We start from the raw sequence: 21,525 nt of genomic DNA on the forward strand, positions 1-21,525 counted from the left end.
CATACTGTATGGAACAAAATATGTGGCCCATGTTGCATGGAGCAATATATGGGACGCATTCTGTATGCAGTTTTATATAGGGCCCATTCTGTATGGAGTATTGTAATGGCAAGTGCCCGGGCCCTGAGCAAGTAGGAGGGCCCACTTGCTGTCAAGGACACCGGCACAATATGGGGCCTGTGAGTCAGGAAGGCCCAGTGCCAGCGCGAGCGCTAGCATAAGGCCCCACCCCGTGCTTTAAACTGTTTGCAATACTTACCTCTCCCTGTTCCTCTGCAGCTCCGGTGTCTTCCGCGTCTTCTGAATCTGTGTCTTCTCAGGGCAGAGGGCATGATGATGTCACTACAGGCGCCCTCTGCACTGAGCAGTCACAGTGCAGAGAGCAAAAAGATGCTGAGGAATCCGGAGCACCGGCCAGCAAGGAAAGGTATTTGATTTTTTTTATGTATGGAGCATTATATGGGCCCATTTTATATAGAGCAATGTATAGGGCCAATACTGTATGGAGCTATATATGGGGCCCATTTTGTATGGAACATTATATAGGGCCCATCTGTATGGCGCATTATGAGGCTCATTCTGTATGGAGTATTATATGGGGTCCATTCTGTATGGAGCATTTTATGGGGCACATACTGTATGGAGCATTATATGGGGCCCATTCTGTATGGAGTTATATATGGGGCTCATACTGTATTGAGCATTATATGGGGTCCATACTGTATGGAGCAATATATGGGACCCATACGGTATGGAACAATATATGGGGCCCATTCTGTATGAAGTTATATATGGGGTTCATACTGTATGGAGCATTATATGGGGCCCATACTGTATGGAACAAAATATGTGGCCCATGCTGCATGGAGCAATATATGGGACGCATTCTGTATGCAGTTTTATATAGGGCCCATTCTGTATGGAGTATTGTAAGGGGCATATTATTATGTATGGAGTATTATATGGGATCCATTATTCTGTATGAAGCAACATATGGGTCTCATTATACTGTATGGAGGACTATGTGGTGCCCATAATACTCTATGAAGGACTATGTAGTGCCCATAATACTGTATGGAGGACTATGTAGTGTCCATAATACTGTATGGAGGACTATGTGGTTCCCATAATACTGTATGGAGGACTATGTGGTGCCCATAATACTCTATGGAGGACTATGTGGTGCCCATAATACTGTATGGAGGACTATGTGGTGCCCATAATACTGTATGGAGGAGTATGTGGTGTTCATAATACTGTATGGAGAACTATGTAGTGCCCATAATACTGTATGGAGGGCTATATAGTGCCCATAATACTGTATGGAGGACTATGTAGTGCCCATAAAACTGTATGGAGGACTATAGGTCCTGTAGGTTCAAGGTGCCCACCACACATCTATACAAGTTCCCTGAGGGGTCTAGTTTCCCGAATGGTGTCACTTGTTCGGGGTTTCCATTGTTTAGGCACATCAGCGGCCCTCCAAACACGACATGGCGTCCGTTAATTATGCCAGCAAATTTTACATTCAAAAAGTGAAATGGCGCTCCATCCCTTCCGAGCTCTGCTGTTCGCCCAAACAGTGGTTTTCCCCCTCATATTGGGAATCGGTGTGCTCAGAAAAAGTTGCACAACAAATTTTGGGGTCCATTTTCTGCCGTTACCCTTATGAAAGTAAAAAAAATTGGGTCTAAAGTAACATTTTTGTGAAAAAAAGTTAAATGTTTATTTTTTCCCTCCATGTTCCATTAATTCCTGTGCAGCAACTAAAGGGTAATAAACTTCTTGAACGCGGTTTTGAGAACCTTGAGGGATGCAGTTTTTAAAATGGTGTCACTTTTGGGTATTTTCTGTCATAAAGGCCCCTCAAAGTCACTTCAAATGTGATGTGGTCCCAAAAAAATTGTTTTTGTAAATTTTGTTGTAAAAATGAGAAATCGCTGGTCAACTTTTAACCCTTATAATTTTGTGTGACATACTGTATATCTCTGATTTAAGGGCATAAAGATTAAGAGTACGAAAATTGCAAAATTGTAAAAATTTTTGCCAAATTTCCGATTTTTTCACAAATAAACATAAGTCATATTAAAGAAATTTTACCACTATCATGAAGCACAATATGTCAAGAAAAAACAGTCTCAGAATCGGTGGGATCCGTTGAAGCGTTTCCAGAGTAATTACCTTATAAAGTGACAGTGGTCAGAATTTAAAAAATTGGCCTGGTCAGGTAGGTAAAAACAGGCTTCGAGGTGAAGGGGTTAAACAGATGAAACCAGTACATGTCCTTCGTTAATGTCAGTTACTCTTTAACTTGCAAATTACCCCTATTGCAACAATAACAGTTCAAGTTTGAATCTGTCCCTTTGGATTATGATAAAAAACTATGGTATCTACACACGTGGTCAAAATTGTTGGTACCCCTCGTTTAATGAAAGAAAAACCCACAATGGTCACAGAAATAACTTGAATGTGACAAAAGTAATAATAAATTAAAAATCTATGCAAACGAACAAATGAAATTCAGACATTGCTTTTCAGCCCTGCTTCCACGGAATTAAAAAAAAAATTAAACTCGTGAAATAGGCTTGGACCGAAAAGATGGTACTCTTAACTTAATATTTTGTTGAACAACCTTTTGAGGCAATCACTGCAATCAAACGATTTCTGTAACTGTCAATGAGACTTCTGCACCTCTCGACAGGTATTTTGGCCCATTCCTCATGAGCAAACTGCTCCAGTTATCTCGTGTTTGAAGGTTGCCTTATCCAGACAGCATGTTTCAGCTCTTTCCGAAGATGCTCAATAGGATTTAGGTCAGGTCTCATAGAAGGCCACTTCACAATAGTCCAATGTTTTCCTCTTAGCCATTCTTGAGTGTTTTTAGTTGTGTGTTTTGGGTCATTATCCTCTTGCAAGACCCATGACCTGCGACTGAGACCAAGCTTTCTGACACTGGGCAGCACATTTCTCTCTAGAATCCCTTGATAGTCTTGAGATTTCATTGTACCCTGCACAGATTCAAGACACCCTGTGCCAGATGCAGCAAAGCAGCCCCAGAACATAACAGAGCCTCCTCCATGTTTCACAGTAGGGACAGTGTTCTTTTCTTGATATGCTTAATTTTTGCGTCTGTGAACTTAGAGCTGAGGTGCCTTGCCAAAAACTTCCATTTTTGTATCATCTGTCCATAGGACATTCTTCCAGAAGCTTTGTGGCTTGTCAACATGTAGTTTGACAAATTCCAGTCTGTCATTTTTATGATTTTTTCCAACAATGTTGTTCACCTTGGTCGTCTCCCATGAAGTTCACTTTGGATCAAACAGCGACGGATGGTGCGATCTGAAACTGATGTTCCTTGAGCTTGAAGTTCACCTTTAATCTCTTTAGAAGTTATCCTGGGCTCTTTTGTTATCATTCGTATTATCCATCTCTTTGATTTGTCATCAATTTTCCTCCTGCAGCCCCTTCCAGGGAGGTTGGCTACAGTCCCATGGATCTTACATTTCTGAATAATACAGTGGTGGCCAAAAGTATTGGCACCCCAGCAATTCTGTCAGATAATACTCAGTTTCTTCCTGAAAATGATTGCAATCACTAATTCTTTGGTATTATTATCTTCATTTAATTTGCTTGCAAGGAAAAAACACAAAAGAGAATGAAGCAAAAATCAAATCATTGATCATTTCACACAAAACTCCAAAAATGGGCCAGACAAAAGTATTGGCACCCTCAGCCTAATACTTGGTTGCACAACCTTTAGCCAAAATAACTGCGAACAACCGCTTCCGGTAACCATCAATGAGTTTCTTACAATGCTCTGCTGGAATTGTAGACCATTCTTCTTTGGCAAACTGCTCCAGGTCCCTGATATTTGAAGGGTGCCTTCTCCAAACTGCCATTTTGAGATCTCTCCACAGGTGTTCTATGGGATTCAGGTCTGGACTCATTGCTGGCCACCTTAGAAGTCTCCAGTGCTTTCTCTCAAACCATTTTATAGTGCTTTTGGAAGTGTGTTTTGGGTCATTGTCCTGCTGGAAGACCCATGACCTCTGAGGGAGACCCAGCTTTCTCACACTGGGCCCTACATTATGCTGCAAAATTTGTTGGTAGTCTTCAGACTTCATAATGCCATGCACACGGTCAAGCAGTCCAGTGCCAGAGGCAGCAAAGCAACCCCAAAACATCAGGGAACCTTCGCCATGTTTGACTGCAGGGACCGTGTTCTTTTCTTTGAATGCCTCTTTTTTTTTCCTGTACACTCTATGTTGATGCTTTTTCCCAAAAAGCTCTACTTTTGTCTCATCTGACCAGAGAACATTCTTCCAAAACGTTTTAGGCTTTCTCAGGTAAGTTTTGGCAAACTCCAGCCTGGGTTTTTTATGTCTCGGGGTAAGAAGTGGGGTCTTCCTGGGCATCCTACCATACAGTCCCTTTTCATTCAGACGCCGACGGATAGTACGGGTTGACACCGTTGTACCCTCGGACTGCAGGGCAGCTTGAACTTGTTTGGATATTAGTCGAGGTTCTTTATCCACCATCCGCACAATCTTGCGTTGAAATCTCTCGTCAATTTTTCTTTTCCGTCCACATCTAGGGAGGTTAGCCACAGTGCCATGGGCTTTAAACTTCTTGATGACACTGCGCACGGAAGACACAGGAACATTCATGTCTTTGGAGATGGACTTGTAGCCTTGAGATTGCTCATGCTTCCTCACAATTTGGTTTCTCAAGTCCTCAGACAGTTCTTTGGTCTTCTTTCTTTTCTCCATGCTCAATGTGGTATTCACAAGGACACAGGACAGAGGTTGAGTCAACTTTAATCCATGTTAACTGGCTGCAAGTGTGATTTAGTTATTGCCAACACCTGTTAGGTGCCACAGGTAAGTTACAGGTGCTGTTAATTACACCAATTAGAGAAGCATCACATGATTTTTCAAAGGGTGCCAATACTTTTGTCCACCCCCTTTTTAGGTTTGGTGTGGAATTATATCCAATTTGGCTTTAGGACAATTCTTTTTGTGTTTTTTTCATTGAAGACAAATTAAATGAAGATAATAATACCAAAGAATTTGTGATTGCAATCATTTTCAGGAAGAAACTGAGTATTATCTGACAGAATTGCAGGGGTGCCAATACTTTTGGCCACCACTGTATGTGCAACTGTTGCGCATATTATTCACAGGAACATCCAGCTGTTTGGAGATTGTCTTATAACCTTTACCTTTAACATGCTTGTCTATAATTTTCTATCTAATCTCCTGAGACAACTCTTTCCTTTGCTTCCTCTGGTCCATGTTTAGTGTGGTACACAATGTCACCAAACAGCACAGTGAGTATCTGTAGCCCTATATACAGGCCCACTGACTGATTACAAGATTGTAGACACCTGTGATGCTAATTAGTGGACACAACTTGATTTAACATGTCTCTTTTGTCACATTATTTTCAGGGGTACCATCATTTCTGTCCAGGCCTATTTCATGGGTTTATTTTTAAAAAAAAAATTCTGTGGAAGCAGGGTTGAAAAGCAATGTCTGACTTTCATTTGTTCATTTTCATAGATTTTTAGTTTATTATTACTTTTGTCAGATTCAAGTTATTTCTGTGACCATTGTGGGTTTTTCTTTCATTAAACGAGGGGTACCAACAATTTTGACCTCGTGTGTATATCTAAAATGGGAAAAAATTGAAGCCAAAAATCATAGACCCGAATGTCTTATTAGAGCATATGGACATCATAGAGGGGGATACTTAGGACTTTAGTGTATAAACCAGAGCAGAATCAATTTGAAAGAAGGTTTGCATTCTAGTAGACCTGTCCCATCCTTTTATTACAAATAAATACTTACCGTAACTGTCAACTGTTTTTCAACAAACTTTGCATAAATCAATAATAAAGGCAAATATTACAAAAAATTGTACTGTATATTATCAGACAAATTTGCTTCCGTCCCCACTTATGAGCCTTTTCCCCCCTCTTCCCGCCACCTGAACTTACCTTTCACTCTAAAAAACCGACAGAAAGCCAACTCACTGAGGTGTCAGGTTACACCTCCTATTATACTGTGTGGAGAAGGGAAGGGGAAAGAGAGTGACATCGAAAGATCATGCTGAACTTTATAAGTCTTTTACCTCACTGCAGAGCTTGATTCCCATCTACACTGCTCAGTACTGCTGTATATTGTCCTCCATGTCCCTGCTTCTTCTGTCTTTGTGCTATAAAGGGACTGAAGAGCAGAAATTCATCTTTTCGTGTGCTGTGCTCTGTATGGAAGAGCTGCTTGGCTACTTCCACCAGCTCAGAGTTAACTGCAAATTATAAGATAGATCTTGCACATAATGGTCAGAAATTGTATTGTTCCTCATGTATACGCCCCAGGCCATCACCCCCGGTTCAGCGGGGGTTCTTGCGCTGAGCCCGCACTGAACCGGCAACATGTCAGCTGATTCTTACAGCTGACATGTGCCCGCAACAGCCGCGGGTGGAATCGCGATCCATCCTCGGCTGTTAACCAGTTAAATGCCCCTGTCAATCTCTAACAGCGGCATTTAACAGCGCCGCACTGGAAGTGCGGCATTAGCCCCGCCCATCGGTGACCCCGTTACGTGATCGCGGGTCACCGATGCATGGGCATGACAACCCGGGGTCTGCAGCAGATCCCTGTGGTTGTCATGTCTCGCTTGCTATGAGCGCCACCCAGTTGTCGGCGCTCATAGCAAGTGAGCATTTCTGCTACACAGAGCCGATCTGCTCATTGCCTCTGTGTAACAGAAATGATCAGATAACTGCAGCTTCTAGTCTCCTATGGAGACTATTGAAGCAAGCAAAAAGTGGAAAAAAAATGTTTTTAAAAATATATATATAAAAAAAAAAATCTAAAAGTTTAAATCACCCCCATTTCGTCCCATTCAAAATAAAATAATAAAAAAAAAACTCCACATACACATATTTGGTATCGCCATGTTCAGAATCGCCCGATCTATCAATATAAAAAAAGAATTATTTTGATCGGTAAACGGCGTAACGAGAAAAAAAATCTGAACACCAGAATTACGTTTTTTTTGTTGTTGCAACATTTAAATAATATGCAATCAAAACATTACATCTGCCCCAAGATAGTATCAATAAAAACTTCAGCCCGGCACTCAAAAAATAAGCCCTAACCAGGCCCCCGATCCCGAAAAATGGAGACGCTACGGGTCTCGGAAAATGGAGCCTATTTATTTTATTATTATTTTTTTAGCAAATTTTGGATTTTTTTTTCACAACTTAAATAAAAAAGAACCTATCCATGTTTGGTGTATACGAACTCATAATGACCTGGAGAATAATAATCACAGGTCAGTTTTAGCATTGAGTGAACGTGGTAAAGAACAAAACAAAAAACAACCGTGGAATTGCATTTTTTTTGCAATTTCGCCGCACTTGAAATATTTTTCCCATTTTCCAGTACACAATATGGTAAAACCAGTGATGGCGTTTAAAATTACAACTTGTCCCGCAAAAAATAAGCCCTCACATGGCCATATTGACCGAAAAATAAAAAGACTATGGCTCTGAGAAGAAGGGGAGCAAAAAATGAAAACGCAAAAATGAAAAAGCCTAAGGTCATTAAGGCATTAAAAACAAAGATTGAAAGAGCACTTGATATGCAGAATTGCTAGATCATAGTGAAATTCTGAGAGCCCGGTGTATGGCTCCCTGCATGTGCAACTCTCATGTTAGCTTTGGATCACCAATGTAGAAATACTTGCCTAGACCGATAACAGTTTGGAATATCTCATTGGGTAAAATCAAACTGAAAAATTAATAGAAATTAAGAAGAAAAAAAACTTTCTGCCTCTGTTTAAAGAATCTCAGCTGGAAGCCACTATTCATTTAGTATTATTCCAATCTAATCATTTGTCACATTACAAGAAAAAAAAAAGAATCAGTAAAAGTGATATAGATCCTACAACGTGTTTCGTGTTCGTATCGAGCACAACATGAATTAAGTGCAATTGGGTTATATTAATTTTTTTCACAAAACATACATTTTATCCTGGTTTTGGGAGCTTTTTATTGCACTATAGGAAATAAATACAATGAAGTATTATTAAAGGGTGGCTTTTGGTTGAAATCTTTTTAACATATCCATGAAAAAATACCAGAAAGCTTTGTACTCTTCATTATCTATGTATTACATGGTCAAACATTCATTTTAACGACCTGTATATAATATTATATTTGCTCTACAGTGACCTGCGATATAGCAATAATCATTAGGAATTATAGAAACTTTGATATTACAATCTGGTATCATCAGAACCTGCTAATAATTGCTCATCGGTTAGAATCGACTGGTGGGGCCGCTATTGATCCTTAAAGCTGAAGTGGCTTATGACCCTTTATTTTTGAGATCAATGGTGTCCCATTGGCATATTGTAAAGATATGCTATACAATTATGTATGCTTTTATAAAGGGTTTAGATGGTGAAAGCTACTATTGCTGTAAGATTCTGAGATTTATTCTGTATAACAATATTTTTTCAGAAACTAAAGATGTCCAAAGACATGAAGGGTAACAGCACAGAGCAAGTCCCATTTGTGGAAGAGTGGAAAGCACGGAGAGAGAGAATGAGGTTACGCTCATCTTCTAGCCTTGCTGGGAGCAAGTCTGTAGATATCCAGGTTCAACAAGAAGTGGAACTTCAAACACAAACCTGGTCCTCACATATAGGAAAAGCATCTGATAAGGTTGTAGCTTCCAGGAATGTCCAGTCTCCAGATTCTTTAGATGTTGAAGCTCATGATCCAGTCACTTCAAAAACAAAGGAAAAAAAAGGGAGTACACAGAAGAAGCATCGTACCCAAATTGAAAAAAGGAAACTTAGGGAGAAAAGACGACCCACAGGAATAGTTAATCTGATTCAAACAGTGGTAAGAGCTCATGTAACCTTGCTTCTCCTCCCATTAGCCAAAAATATATTTTCATTGTTTTCTATCTAAAAAGGTATATTTATATATTTATATATATACATATAAATATATACATATATGTGCTCCTCAGCATTGAATTGCAACACCAAGATGGAAAAGATGTGGAATTTGGAAATCACAAGATGGATAGACAGATTAATGGTGTGCAAATTATGAAAAAGTTGAAACAAGACTTTCAAAACATCTCAATTTATTATCGCCACACATACACGCTTTGGCTGCTATCAGTAAATTTATTATTGGTTGTCAGAGGAATGTTTTACGACGCTGAAATCACTTGTGCATGGAAATCATCAAGTTTCCCTGTTGGCAGCGCCCTTTAAAATTGTCAACCAATGATACTGTATACCCAAACCATCAAAAGGAGTTTTCAAGACATTGGGCAACAAGCCAGACGTCCAGTTACAGGAGTTTCATTGACTTCACGCCACCGCTCTCAAAAGCTATCATGGTGCAGAGCAAGACCACAATGGAGGTCTTTCCTCTTCAGGAATGAGTCCCGCTTTTGTCTTGGACACAGTTATAGCCAGAGAATGGTCTGGAGACTATGTGAGCAACGCCATGAAGAGGCCTTAACAAGGGAATGTGAAAGGGTCCCTGGAGTTGTTCTTCAATTTGATAATGGCAGGTCGCTTGTTGCTTGTGCTACTATGAGCAGCCTGCGTGGCTTGTACGTGCTTCCATAACCTGAAGCATCTCCAGTCTTGTCTACTATTGAACAAATTTGGGATGTCATTTGTCGGCAATTGCACAGGGAGCTGCCAGCAGCAGATCTTGATGATTTCCTAAATGCATTCAGCATTGCAGAACATTCCTCAGACAACCATAATAACCTCATTGATAGCAGCCAAGACTTCTGCCTTTAGCGCTAATACTTGATTAATCAAGATGTTTTGAAAATGTTGTTTCCATTTTTACATAAAATACATATCATTAGTGACGCGCCCCCTGGGCCGTATGCAAGGGATACCCGGAGCCGGATCTCGATGGGGGTAGTAGTCCTTGTGGCGGTGACCCGGTCCGTGCCCAGGGTGTCAAACTAAGTGGCAGTCTATGGCAGTAGATGTTAATTTGATCGACTACGCCACCCGTTGAGTGCGGCTTTGAAGCCGCCGCTGCAGAACAGTCCACTGAGGCCAGGTGTATAAGGATGTGCAGCGTGGTGGTATAACCCCCAACGGGAGGGGTATGGCCTCAGGGCAGCGCGGATAGATGATGGGGGTGATGGTGGTACACGAGCGCAACAAAGACAACTCGGAGTCTTGGTGGTGCAGTGCAGGGTCTTTACTCACGGTTACTCGGTTACTGCTCCAGGCCACCGCTGCAGAGGTGGCCGCCTGTGTCGCGCTGTGCTCACCAGGCGAGGGGCTCGGTCAACTCCCAGGTCTTTCCGGAGTGCTTTGCAGGACCCCCTTTATGTCCCCTGTTTCTGGTCTTCAACCCCACTAGTGACCACGCTTATGTCCAGCTGCCTCGGACCTTCTTGGTGGGCAAACGTTGGCCTGCGTTTCCCAGGTCCTATGTGGTGCCTTTCTAGCGGGTGTGGTGAGGGGCTGCTCCACATGTAATGTCGCAGCCTCCGGTTCTTAGTTGAGGGTAGTTTCTCTCCTCCACTAATTTGGGATCCGGTTCCCATCTTCTTGACCTGACCCCCCTACTCAGGTAGCGGCGGGCGTGTGGTGGCTTCCAGCCAGTCCACACCCCTGGGGTCCCCTCTTTCCTTTCTGGAGCCCAGTCTGCTCCTCTTCCTCCTCCAGGCTCAGGCCTCCTGACAGGGCCTGCCTGTGGAGCAGAGCCCATAAAGCAGGTCTGCTCCCTGTCTTCTCCTCTCTCAACTCACTCCCTTTCCAAGATGGTGCCTCCCTTTATACTCCTGTACAGAGTGCACCCAGGATCTACTTCCCCCACGCACACACTACCGGGTTCCCTTCTCTAGGTGTTCCCTCCCCCCACTCCAGCCAGGGACATGCTCACTCGTGCCTGCATAACTAATGGGAGCACCGTCGAGCTGTCCCCCGGAAATGTGGTGTAGTGCATGTGGGTGTTAGGGTCCTGAGCCACACTCCATCCTTACCTGGAAGTGAGATATCGCACATCTGGGTGAGATGCAATACCTCTGTAGCAACCGAACCCTCGGGGTGCTACATTCCCCCCTGGCAAAACCCAGCACGTCCGCGGGCTGGAACTGAGCAAAAGACAGGGTATACATTAGAACATGCAAATTTTTCATAAACAACAAGTACAACAGGTATCAATATTCAGTGTCCCTTTATGGGAACGGCTCTCTCTTAAACGGTATAAGTGCATATGTACTGTTCTGGAACTCTTTTTCATAGTAACACATTCTAGCATATAAATTTTTCATATAAAACATTTCTAGCAGCAGATCCACGAAGAAGTCTCTTTATAACAGGTCACAGTTTATTCTGCAACCAGGTGTCCATTTTCCTAAAACAGGGAGACGTAACCAGGTAGGGGTCTGTCCTGCCCCGAGTCCTTAACAGTCTTTAGTCCGTCCTGGGTTACGCTCCAACTATGTACACAGGATTCCCGGTAAATCCACCAAGGACTCCTATACATTACTAGAAACACATAATTATTTACAGGATATGGCCGCTCTCAGTCCTCGGCCAGGTAGGGGTGGCTGTTCTCAGTCCCCAGCCAGTGAGAGGGAAAAGGGGTGGCTGTTCTCAGTCCCCAGCCAGTTAGAGGGAAAAGGGGTGGCTGTTCTCAGTCCCCAGCCAGATAGGGGATAAGGGAAACAGTTCTCTTTCTGTCCCAACGGGGACCACACTCTTAGTGGAAACAGTCCCACAACAGTCCTTATACCCGGTCGGGTAACTATTCACATCTCCTCTTTTACCGTTTACGATTAACGGTGTGCTCCACACGCTCCTTTCTCTTTCTCAGGTTCAGACCCGTCCGGGCCCTCTTGGTACTCGGGGTCTGAGTGGTACTATTAATGACGCCCGGGGTCAGGGGGTGCGACTTTGGGCCTGGGCGCGGGCTGGTGATGGCAGTGCTCAGGTCTGGAGCAGGTCTGCGTCTGCAGCGCCCGGGATCGGCGGCTCCACCGGGTGGCCCGGGAGCAGGCTGACGCTGGCAGCGTCCGGGACAGGGAGACTCCTCTTACCTGCTCCCGCGACCGCTCCTGCGTCACGCGTCTTCTCCTGGTGCAGGTCGGGGCCCGCGATGGCTGGGGCGCTGCCGATGCTGGGCAGCTTAGTCTGCTGCCGGTCCGCCATCTTGCTGTCCGTTCCTGGTGTCCTCCTCCCCCCTGGTGGACCGTGGCCTACCTGGCGATGATCCTCTTCCGTAGGCCGCGGCTCCGCAGTTGATCGTCAGGGTTGAGGACCTTCCGTCGCGCTCCTGTGACGTCGGCGTCTGCTGGGCTCCTTCCAGGACCTTACGCAACGTCCGGACGTGAGGCGGGGCTTCAGTTCTCGCGTGCTTTCGGAGTCCACGCCCCTCTTCTTCCCGCGCGGCGTCTTCAAGATGGCGGCCAACGGCGGGAAAACTCCACGGATGGCGGGAAGAAGGCTGAAGATGGCGCCGGATGGCGGGAAAACCTCACGGATGGCGGGAAGAAGGCTGAAGATGGCGCCGGATGGCGGGAATCTTCATGGATGGCGGGAAGAAGGCTGAAGATGGCGCCGGATGGCGGGAAAACTTCACGGATGGTAAGTTTTAAAAGTCTCTTTTTCAGGCACGCAGTACCCGGTGGTTGCGGGCACGAAATCCTGCCGACTACGCCAAACGTTGACGCGCCCCCTGGGCCGTGTGCAAGGGATACCCGGAGCCGGATCTCGATGGGGGTAGTAGTCCTTGTGGCGGTGACCCGGTCCGTGCCCAGGGTGTCAAACTAAGTGGCAGTCTATGGCAGTAGATGTTAATTTGATCGACTACGCCACCCGTTGAGTGCGGCTTTGAAGCCGCCGCTGCAGAACAGTCCACTGAGGCCAGGTGTATAAGGATGTGCAGCGTGGTGGTATAACCCCCAACGGGAGGGGTATGGCCTCAGGGCAGCGCGGATAGATGATGGGGGTGATGGTGGTACACGAGCGCAACAAAGACAACTCGGAGTCTTGGTGGTGCAGTTCAGGGTCTTTACTCACGGTTACTCGGTTACTGCTCCAGGCCACCGCTGCAGAGGTGGCCGCCTGTGTCGCGCTGTGCTCACCAGGCGAGGGGCTCGGTCAACTCCCAGGTCTTTCCGGAGTGCTTTGCAGGACCCCCTTTATGTCCCCTGTTTCTGGTCTTCAACCCCACTAGTGACCACGCTTATGTCCAGCTGCCTCGGACCTTCTTGGTGGGCAAACGTTGGCCTGCGTTTCCCAGGTCCTATGTGGTGCCTTTCTAGCGGGTGTGGTGAGGGGCTGCTCCACATGTAATGTCGCAGCCTCCGGTTCTTAGTTGAGGGTAGTTTCTCTCCTCCACTAATTTGGGATCCGGTTCCCATCTTCTTGACCTGACCCCCCTACTCAGGTAGCGGCGGGCGTGTGGTGGCTTCCAGCCAGTCCACACCCCTGGGGTCCCCTCTTTCCTTTCTGGAGCCCAGTCTGCTCCTCTTCCTCCTCCAGGCTCAGGCCTCCTGACAGGGCCTGCCTGTGGAGCAGAGCCCATAAAGCAGCTCTGCTCCCTGTCTTCTCTTCTCTCAACTCACTCCCTTTCCAAGATGGTGCCTCCCTTTATACTCCTGTACAGAGTGCACCCAGGATCTACTTCCCCCACGCACACACTACCGGGTTCCCTTCTCTAGGTGTTCCCTCCCCCCACTCCAGCCAGGGACAAGCTCACTCGTGCCTGCATAACTAATGGGAGCACCGTCGAGCTGTCCCCCGGAAATGTGGTGTAGTGCATGTGGGTGTTAGGGTCCTGAGCCACACTCCATCCTTACCTGGAAGTGAGATATCGCACATCTGGGTGAGATGCAATACCTCTGTAGCAACCGAACCCTCGGGATGCTACATTAGCATGTCTATCCATTCTGTGATTTTCATAATTTTACGACTTTCCCTTCTTGGTGTTGCAATTTCAATAGTCATATAGATAAGTATGACAAAACACGCTGACTCAATTACGAAAGCCTTTCTATGACAATGGGCATCATACTTTAATGTTAAGCAATTGAACCTATGTTATGGCTCAGTCACACTAGTTGCACAAATAACATGACCTCATATAAAGATGGGACTCACAACTAACCATTCCATTTAATGAAAAATTTTAATCTTACATCTATTGATTCACTGACCTGCAAAGCCCCTTAGCCATAGAATGTAAAAAAGTTTGTTTTGGGATACAAAAATAGGTCTGCTTTCTTTGCAAAACCAGTGCCATTCTTGCCCATTGGCAGGTTTTGCAGCTAATCCCTTTTCACTACTATAAACAAGAGTACCAGACACAGCCCATGGACAAGAGTGGTGTGGCTTTGATAAAAGGAAAACACACCTGTTTCCAAAAATTCACATGCAATAAGTACATATAATGAATAATGCTTAGAATGAACAGAACGTGTTGTTGATTTGTAGGATCCTGATGAAAATGAAGATTATGCAAATGAAGAGAATAAAGAGCAGGAACCCTTCATACAGAGTCAGGTGAGGGAAAATCATTACAACTGTTACCTGAAATCATCAGTGTCTCTTAGGCATCCGAGACAATTGGTCCTATAATGCTAATCATGTTGTTAACACTCATCATCAGAGTTTGATCAGAGTGTGATCACAGTAAGATCCGATTTTCTAGGATGTGGAGAAGATGGAAAAAAAATTTCTCCATCTTCTCCATTCTGTCAGTCCTTGAAAATCGATCTGCTCTCAGATGACATTTGATTTTTTTTGACGGACTCATTGACTTTCATGGCTGAGTGCGATTTGAATATCGGACGCAAATCGTGCATGCTGCGATTTTTTTTTTCCCTGGACAGATTCAGTCTGAGGAAAAAAATTGGACATGTGCACTGCCCCATAGAATAGCATTGGTTTGAGTGTGATCCAATATTTTGTTGGATCGCACTTGGACGTAAAATACAGTAGTCTGCACCTGCCCTTACTATGGCTTCATATCCTCTGAGAACTACCACTTTCTACAAAAAAAATCTTGATTGTTCTTTTTCCTCTGTATTGACTTGAGGAAGGTAATCACTGATGTGATGACTCATTCAACTTCATCAAATCATGCACACTTTATAGAGAAATTCGATTTGCATCAGAGTTATTTGCCATGAATTGAATGTTCCTTATTATGCTCTGGGGGTCTCTCCAGACCCTTGGGCACAACAAACAGAATGTAAGGGTATGTGCACACGATGCAGAAATGAAGCAGAAAATTTCTGCATAATTTCTGCATCTCCCTGGCAGAAAAAACGCATGCAGATTGTGCATGCTTTTTTCCTGCGGAATACATGCGGATTCACATGCGTTTCCACATGCGTTTCCGCATGTGGATTGACAAGCTCTTTCCAGGCGATTTTAGCATCACCTGGAAAGTGCTTGACAACTAGGTCACACTATATAAATCCATGCAAACAGCATGGATTTATATAGTGTGACCCGAGAGAGTGTATATACTTACCTCCGATGGCCCGCGCTGTCCTGCTCAATCCGTTCTCCCTCACCGGCAACTTTGAATTGAAAGACCTGCCGACGTCAGCGTCACGTGACCCGTCACATGACTCTGACGTCAGCGCAGGTCCTTCAACTCGCTGCAAAGTACCGGGAACCAAGCAGGAGCGCAGCGCGGGCCGCGGGAAGATAAATATACATTTATTTTTTATTTTATTCTTGTTTTACAGCTTTTTTAATGGTACCTGGGTGTGGATGAGACTCTCCTCTCCTCTACACCCGGGTACCATCCACACATTAGAACGCGCCAATAGCGCAAGTACAAATGCAGTCTTGCGGAATTGGCGCGTTCTAATGCAAGTCAATGGCGGTGAAAACGCCGCATTTACGCAAAATTAATTGACATGCTGCGGATTTTTGAGCGCAGCGTTTACGCTGCGGAAAAATCCGCATCATGGGCAAAGCACATGCGGATTCCAATTGGGGAACATTGCTGCCCTTCTACCATGCGTTTTTAATGCATTTCCGCAGCATTTACGCAACTGCAAAAACGCCGCAGAAACGCATTAAATACGCATCGTGTGAGCTCAGCCTTAAAAAGAAAACTCCTGTTACCACTCACCTGTCACACTATCCTTGAAGCAAATTATCCAGTCCTCCATGCCTTTTCTTTACACCTTCATCAGTCATGTGCATCCTCTTTAGCCTGCTTCACCCTAGGCCAGGACTTCCATCCTGACCAGGCCTCTGACGTCCCTGCGTGCTATGCCATTACAACGCAAATTGTAACATCATGAAATTATGCTATACATCGAGTAAGGCCTAGCCAACACCTCTGGGGATGCATGTCGATTACTGGAAGCACCAGCCAAAAGTGAAGCAGGCCAAAGAAGATGCGCTCAACCGGGAGAGACAAAAAGAAGATGCATAGTGGACCAGACGGAAGGCTGTGGGACAACCTTTTGCTGGCCCTCTATGGTTCAGCAAATGGTGGTCACATCTGGCCACCATACTGCTGAATTTGTGTAGAGAAAACAAAATCTTAGTAATAGGACAATTCAATTCCACTCAAATAAATTAAATAATCTCTAACCGTAAACTATCCCTTCTATGACTTCATGTACACTTCTCATACTCATTCATCTACACCTCTGATTAAAAGGTAAAACAATGTATACCACCATAATAAAGGCCAAAAGAACCCCATGGGAGCTTTCCTGAGTTTACATTGTAAACATATAGCTTAAACAAAAGATGAATAGAGTGTAACTCACTCAAGAATTGTTTTGAAGCTTGTTCCAGTATCTCACCAGACCGGAGTATACTATAATTATTTAACGGCCTTTTGCTTGATCTTGAGCCATGGCGACTTGATGGATGAACGCTATGTAGGAAGATCGATCTTGTGCAAGCCTAGATAAGTCCACCAGGGTCTTCTCCGCCGTTATCATGATTGTATCAAGCCATCAGGTTGCTGGTCTTCCTTTTCACCTTATTCTTTCTATTCTTTCGACCATGATGTCCTTCTCCATTGATTGCTCTCTTCGTATGATGTATCCAAAGTAGGCAAATCGTAGTTTGGTGATCCTTGCTTCCAGTGAAATGTCTGGCTTGATTTATTCCAAAATTGATTTCTTTGTTCTTTTTGCCATCCATGGTATTGATAACTTCCTTCTCCAGCACCACATGTTGAAGGCGTTGATTCTTCTGCCTTGTTTCTTTATCGTCCAGGTTTCGCATCTACAGTGAAGGAAATGATTATTTGATTCCTTGCTGTTTTTGTAAGTTTGCCCACTGACAAAGACATGAACAGTCTATAATTTTAAGGGTAGGTTCATTTTAACATTGAGAGATAGAATATCCAAAAAACATCAAGAAAGTCACATTGTATAAATTTGATATTTTTTTTTTCATTTTGCAGTGAGAAATAAGTATTTGATTCCTCTGGCAAACAACACTTAATACTTGGTGGCAAAACCCTTGTTGGCAAGCACAGCAGTCCGACGTTTGTAGTTGATGATGAGATTGTGCACATGTCAGGAGGAATTTTGGTCCACTCCTCTTTGCAGATCATCTCTAAATCATTAAGATTTTGAGGTTGTCGCTTGGCAACTGGGAGCTTCAACTCCCTCCATAAGTTTTCTATGGGATTAAGGTCTGGACACTGGCTAGGCCACTCCATGACCTTACTGTGCTTCTTTTTGATCCACTCCTTGGTTGCCTTGGCTGTATGTTTTGGGTCATTGTCTTGCTGGAAGACCGAGCCACGACCCATCTTCAATGCTCTTACTGAGGGAAGGAGGTTGTTGGCCAAAAGCTTGCGATACATGACGCCATCCATCTTCCCTTCAGTACGGTGCAGTCGTCATGTCCCCTTTGCAGAAAAGCACCCCCAAAGTATAATGTTTCCCCCACCATGCTTCATGGTTGGGACAATGTTCTTAGGGTTGTACTCATCCTTCTTCTTCCTCCAAACACGGCGAGTTGAGTTAATGCCAAAGAGGTCCATTTTTGTCTCATCTGACCACAGCACCTTCTCCCAATAACTCACAGAATCATCCAGGTGTTCATTGGCAAACTTCAGACAGGCCTGCACATGTGCTTTCTTGAGCAGGGGAACCTTGCGGGCACTGCAGGATTTTAAACTTTTAAGGCGTAATATGTTTTCTTGGTGACTGTGGTCCCAGCTGCCTTGAGATCATTAACAAGTACCCCCGTGTAGTTTTAGGTTGATCTCTCATCTTCCTCAGGATCAAGGATACCCCACGAGGTGGGATTTTGCATGGTGCACCAGATCGATGTCGATTGACAGTAATTTTGTATTTCTTCCATTTTCATACTATAGCAACAGTTGTCTCCTTCTCACTCAGCGTCTTACTTATGGTTTTGTAGCCCATTCCAGCTTTGTGCAGTTCTATGATCTTTTGTTACATGATCTTTTCCCTGACATCCTTAGAAAGCTCTTTGGTCTTGCCCATGTTGTAGAGATTAGAGTCTGACTGATTAATTGAGTCTGTGGACAGGAGTCTTTTACACAGGTGACTATGTAAGACAGCTGTCTTTAATGCAGGTAACGAGTTAATTAGGAACATCTAACTGGTCTGTAGGAGCCAGAACTCATAATGGTTTGTAGGGGATCAAATACTTATTTCTCACTGCAAAATGCAAAAAAATTTATCTAATTTATACAATCTGATTTTCTTTATTTTTTGGGGGATATTCTATCTCTCAATGTTAAAATTAACCTACCCTTAAAATTATAGACTGTTCATGTCTTTGTCAGTGAGCAAACTTACAAAAACAGCAAGGGATCAAATAATTATTTCCTTCACTGTATATGTTACTACAGAAAAGACAAGACTATGTACGAGCCGTGTCTTCATTGCCAGTGAAATATTCCTCGATTTGAAGAACTTGTTCAGTGACTTCATTGTTGATTTGCCCATAGCTATGCTCCTATTGACTTCCGGTGTCATCGCTGCATCTTTAGTTATCATTGATCCGAGTAGGTTGAAATCCTTTACAACTTCCAATTCTTCGCCGTCCATCTCAAATGTATCCCAGTCGTACCTGGCAGTAGTCAATATCTTTGTCTTCTTTGTATTGAGTAGGAGTCCCATGTTCAAGCTTTCCATTTTGACACTCCGTAATAAGTCCTTTATTCCATCTACACTTGCTGCTATCAATGTTGTATCGTCTGTGTATTTAAGCTTGTTGATGATTCGTCCAGCAATTTTGATTCCTTCTTTTTCGGCAAGTCCAACCTTCCTGAAAATTGCTTCTGCATATAAATTGAACAGAAATGGTGACAAGATGCAGCCTTGTCTGGCACCTCGCTCTACGCCGTGTTGCTGTGTTCTGTTAGGACTGCTGCTTCTTGGTCGATTTAAAGGTTCCTCATGAGGCTGATCAGATGGTTCGGCATACCCAGGGGCGGACACAGACTGTAGTGGGCCCCTGTGTAAGAAATTTTTGGGGCCCCCCCCTGCCCTTCATAAGGCAACAAAGTTATGTAAACATAACCCCCCCATGTGCATCTCTCACCCCCCCATGTGCAGCTCTCATCCCCCCCATGTGCAGCTCACCCCTCCGTGCATCTCTCATCCCCCCCGTGCATCTCTCATCCCCCCCGTGCATCTCTCATCCCCCCATGTGCAGCTCACCCCCGTGCATCTCTCATCCCCCCCATGCATCTCTCATCCCCCCCATGTGCATCTCTCATCCCCCCCATGTGCATCTCTCATCCCCCCATGTGCATCTCTCATCTCCCCCATGTGCATCTCTCATCCCCCCCATGTGCACCTCTCATCCCCCCATGTGCATCTCTCATCACCCCCCCATGTGCATCTCTCATCCCCCCCATGTGCATCTCTCATCCCCCCCATGTGCATCTCTCATCCCCCCATGTGCATCTCTCATCCCCCTGTGTATCTCTCATCCCCCCCCATGTGCATCTCTCATCCCCCTGTGCATCTCTCATCCCCCTGTGCATCTCTCATCCCCCTGTGCATCTCTCATCCCCCTGTGCATCTCTCATCCCCCTGTGCATCCCTCATCCCCCCCGTGCATCTCTGATTCCCCCCACTCCTAGTTAATTAATTGTATTTAAAAAAAATAAAACTTGTTATACTTACCCCCATGCGATCCCTGCAGAATCCTGGCGCTCGTCCACGTCGCTGCCACCAGGTTCTCCTGACGTTCGGCCATGTGACGGCGCCACATGCATAGCCAGCAGCTTTTGTTTTGGCCAAAAGATTTTTAAAGCCGCCACCACGATAAGGTAGACTCTTCTGGCCGGGCCCTACTCTAACCTATTAAAATTTTCTTAAAATATCCAATACTCTTTTTAGATATATTTTTATTTAGTTTTCTTTAAGGGAATGTGTCATATACATTTTTTTTTAAAATGACCAATAATACCACATACAGGGAATACCGCCACACCATGACCAGACCACATATTACCACAACATAGTGACCGAATAATGCCACACAGAAGGGAGAAAAACTGCCACACCATGACCAGACCACATATTACCACCACATTACTAATATTACCACCACATTACTAATATTACCATAAGTGTCATTATACACGGGATCTCTATACATGGTATGTATAATGTAAGTGTCCAGGTAATCTAGTGATCACCAGTGACATTATACACAGGAGCTCTGTATATAGTGTCAGTGTACAGGTAATACAGTGATCACCAGTGACATTATACACAGGAGCTCTGTATATAGTGTACAGGTAATACAGTGATCACCAGTGACATTATACACAGGAGCTCTGTATATAGTGTACAGGTAATACAGTGATCACCAGTGACATTATACACAGGAGCCCGGTACATAGTATATAGTGTAAGTGTACATGTAATACACTGACTCACTGGTGACGTCTCTAGGTGAAGTCCTTCAGCTACGCTTTTCTCCTTCATCCAGCACAGACCGCCATCACGTCTTCCAGCCAGGACTCGCCTCTGCATAAAATAACACAGTTATCTAGAGCACATTCCCCAACTTCTACATTACGCAGCTGAATACAGATGTGCATCCACCATCAATATATGGTTAGTTATTATACAACCTACCATTCCAAATATAAATTGTAATCCACCACGGTGCCCCCATTAACTGTAAATAGGCACTTAATTTATAATTTAATTAGAACCTCTACTCTTTCCGACAATTTGTTACCAGTTACACTCCTGCATCTGCAACGCCCCCTACTCTATACTTCCTGCTCCCCGCATTCATTATTTACATGCACCCCCTGCCCCAATTCATTATATCATGTCCGTGCTCTCCCCACCCCATCATCATTTACTTTCCCCCACCCCACATTCATTATGTGCAGCTCATTATCCCCCTACTCCCAATTCCCCCATGTGCAGCTCATTTTCTCCCAATTCCCCCATGTGCAGCTCTCATCCCCCCCATGTGCAGCTCTCAAACCCCCCCATGTGCATCTCT

The 21,525-nt window shown here is 44.4% G+C and overlaps 1 protein-coding gene across 3 annotated transcripts in view; it reads left to right on the forward strand.

Moving 5' to 3' along the window:
- Nucleotides 1-21,525, forward strand: part of LOC141173687 (PRKC apoptosis WT1 regulator protein-like) — a 177,778-nt gene that overhangs the window by 128,459 nt on the left and 27,794 nt on the right. For all 3 annotated transcript variants that reach the window (XM_073658017.1, XM_073658016.1, XM_073658018.1), the window contains 2 exons: nucleotides 8,534-8,920; nucleotides 14,512-14,580. In XM_073658017.1, the coding sequence (XP_073514118.1) occupies nucleotides 8,543-8,920; nucleotides 14,512-14,580 (447 nt within the window). In that variant the 5' untranslated portion in view covers nucleotides 8,534-8,542. The remainder of the gene's footprint in view (nucleotides 1-8,533; nucleotides 8,921-14,511; nucleotides 14,581-21,525) is intronic.

This window comes from Phyllobates terribilis, unplaced genomic scaffold, assembly GCF_046119375.1.
Source record: "Phyllobates terribilis strain yellow unplaced genomic scaffold, ASM4611937v1 Scaffold_13__5_contigs__length_258822181, whole genome shotgun sequence".
Lineage (NCBI taxonomy): Eukaryota > Metazoa > Chordata > Amphibia > Anura > Dendrobatidae > Phyllobates > Phyllobates terribilis.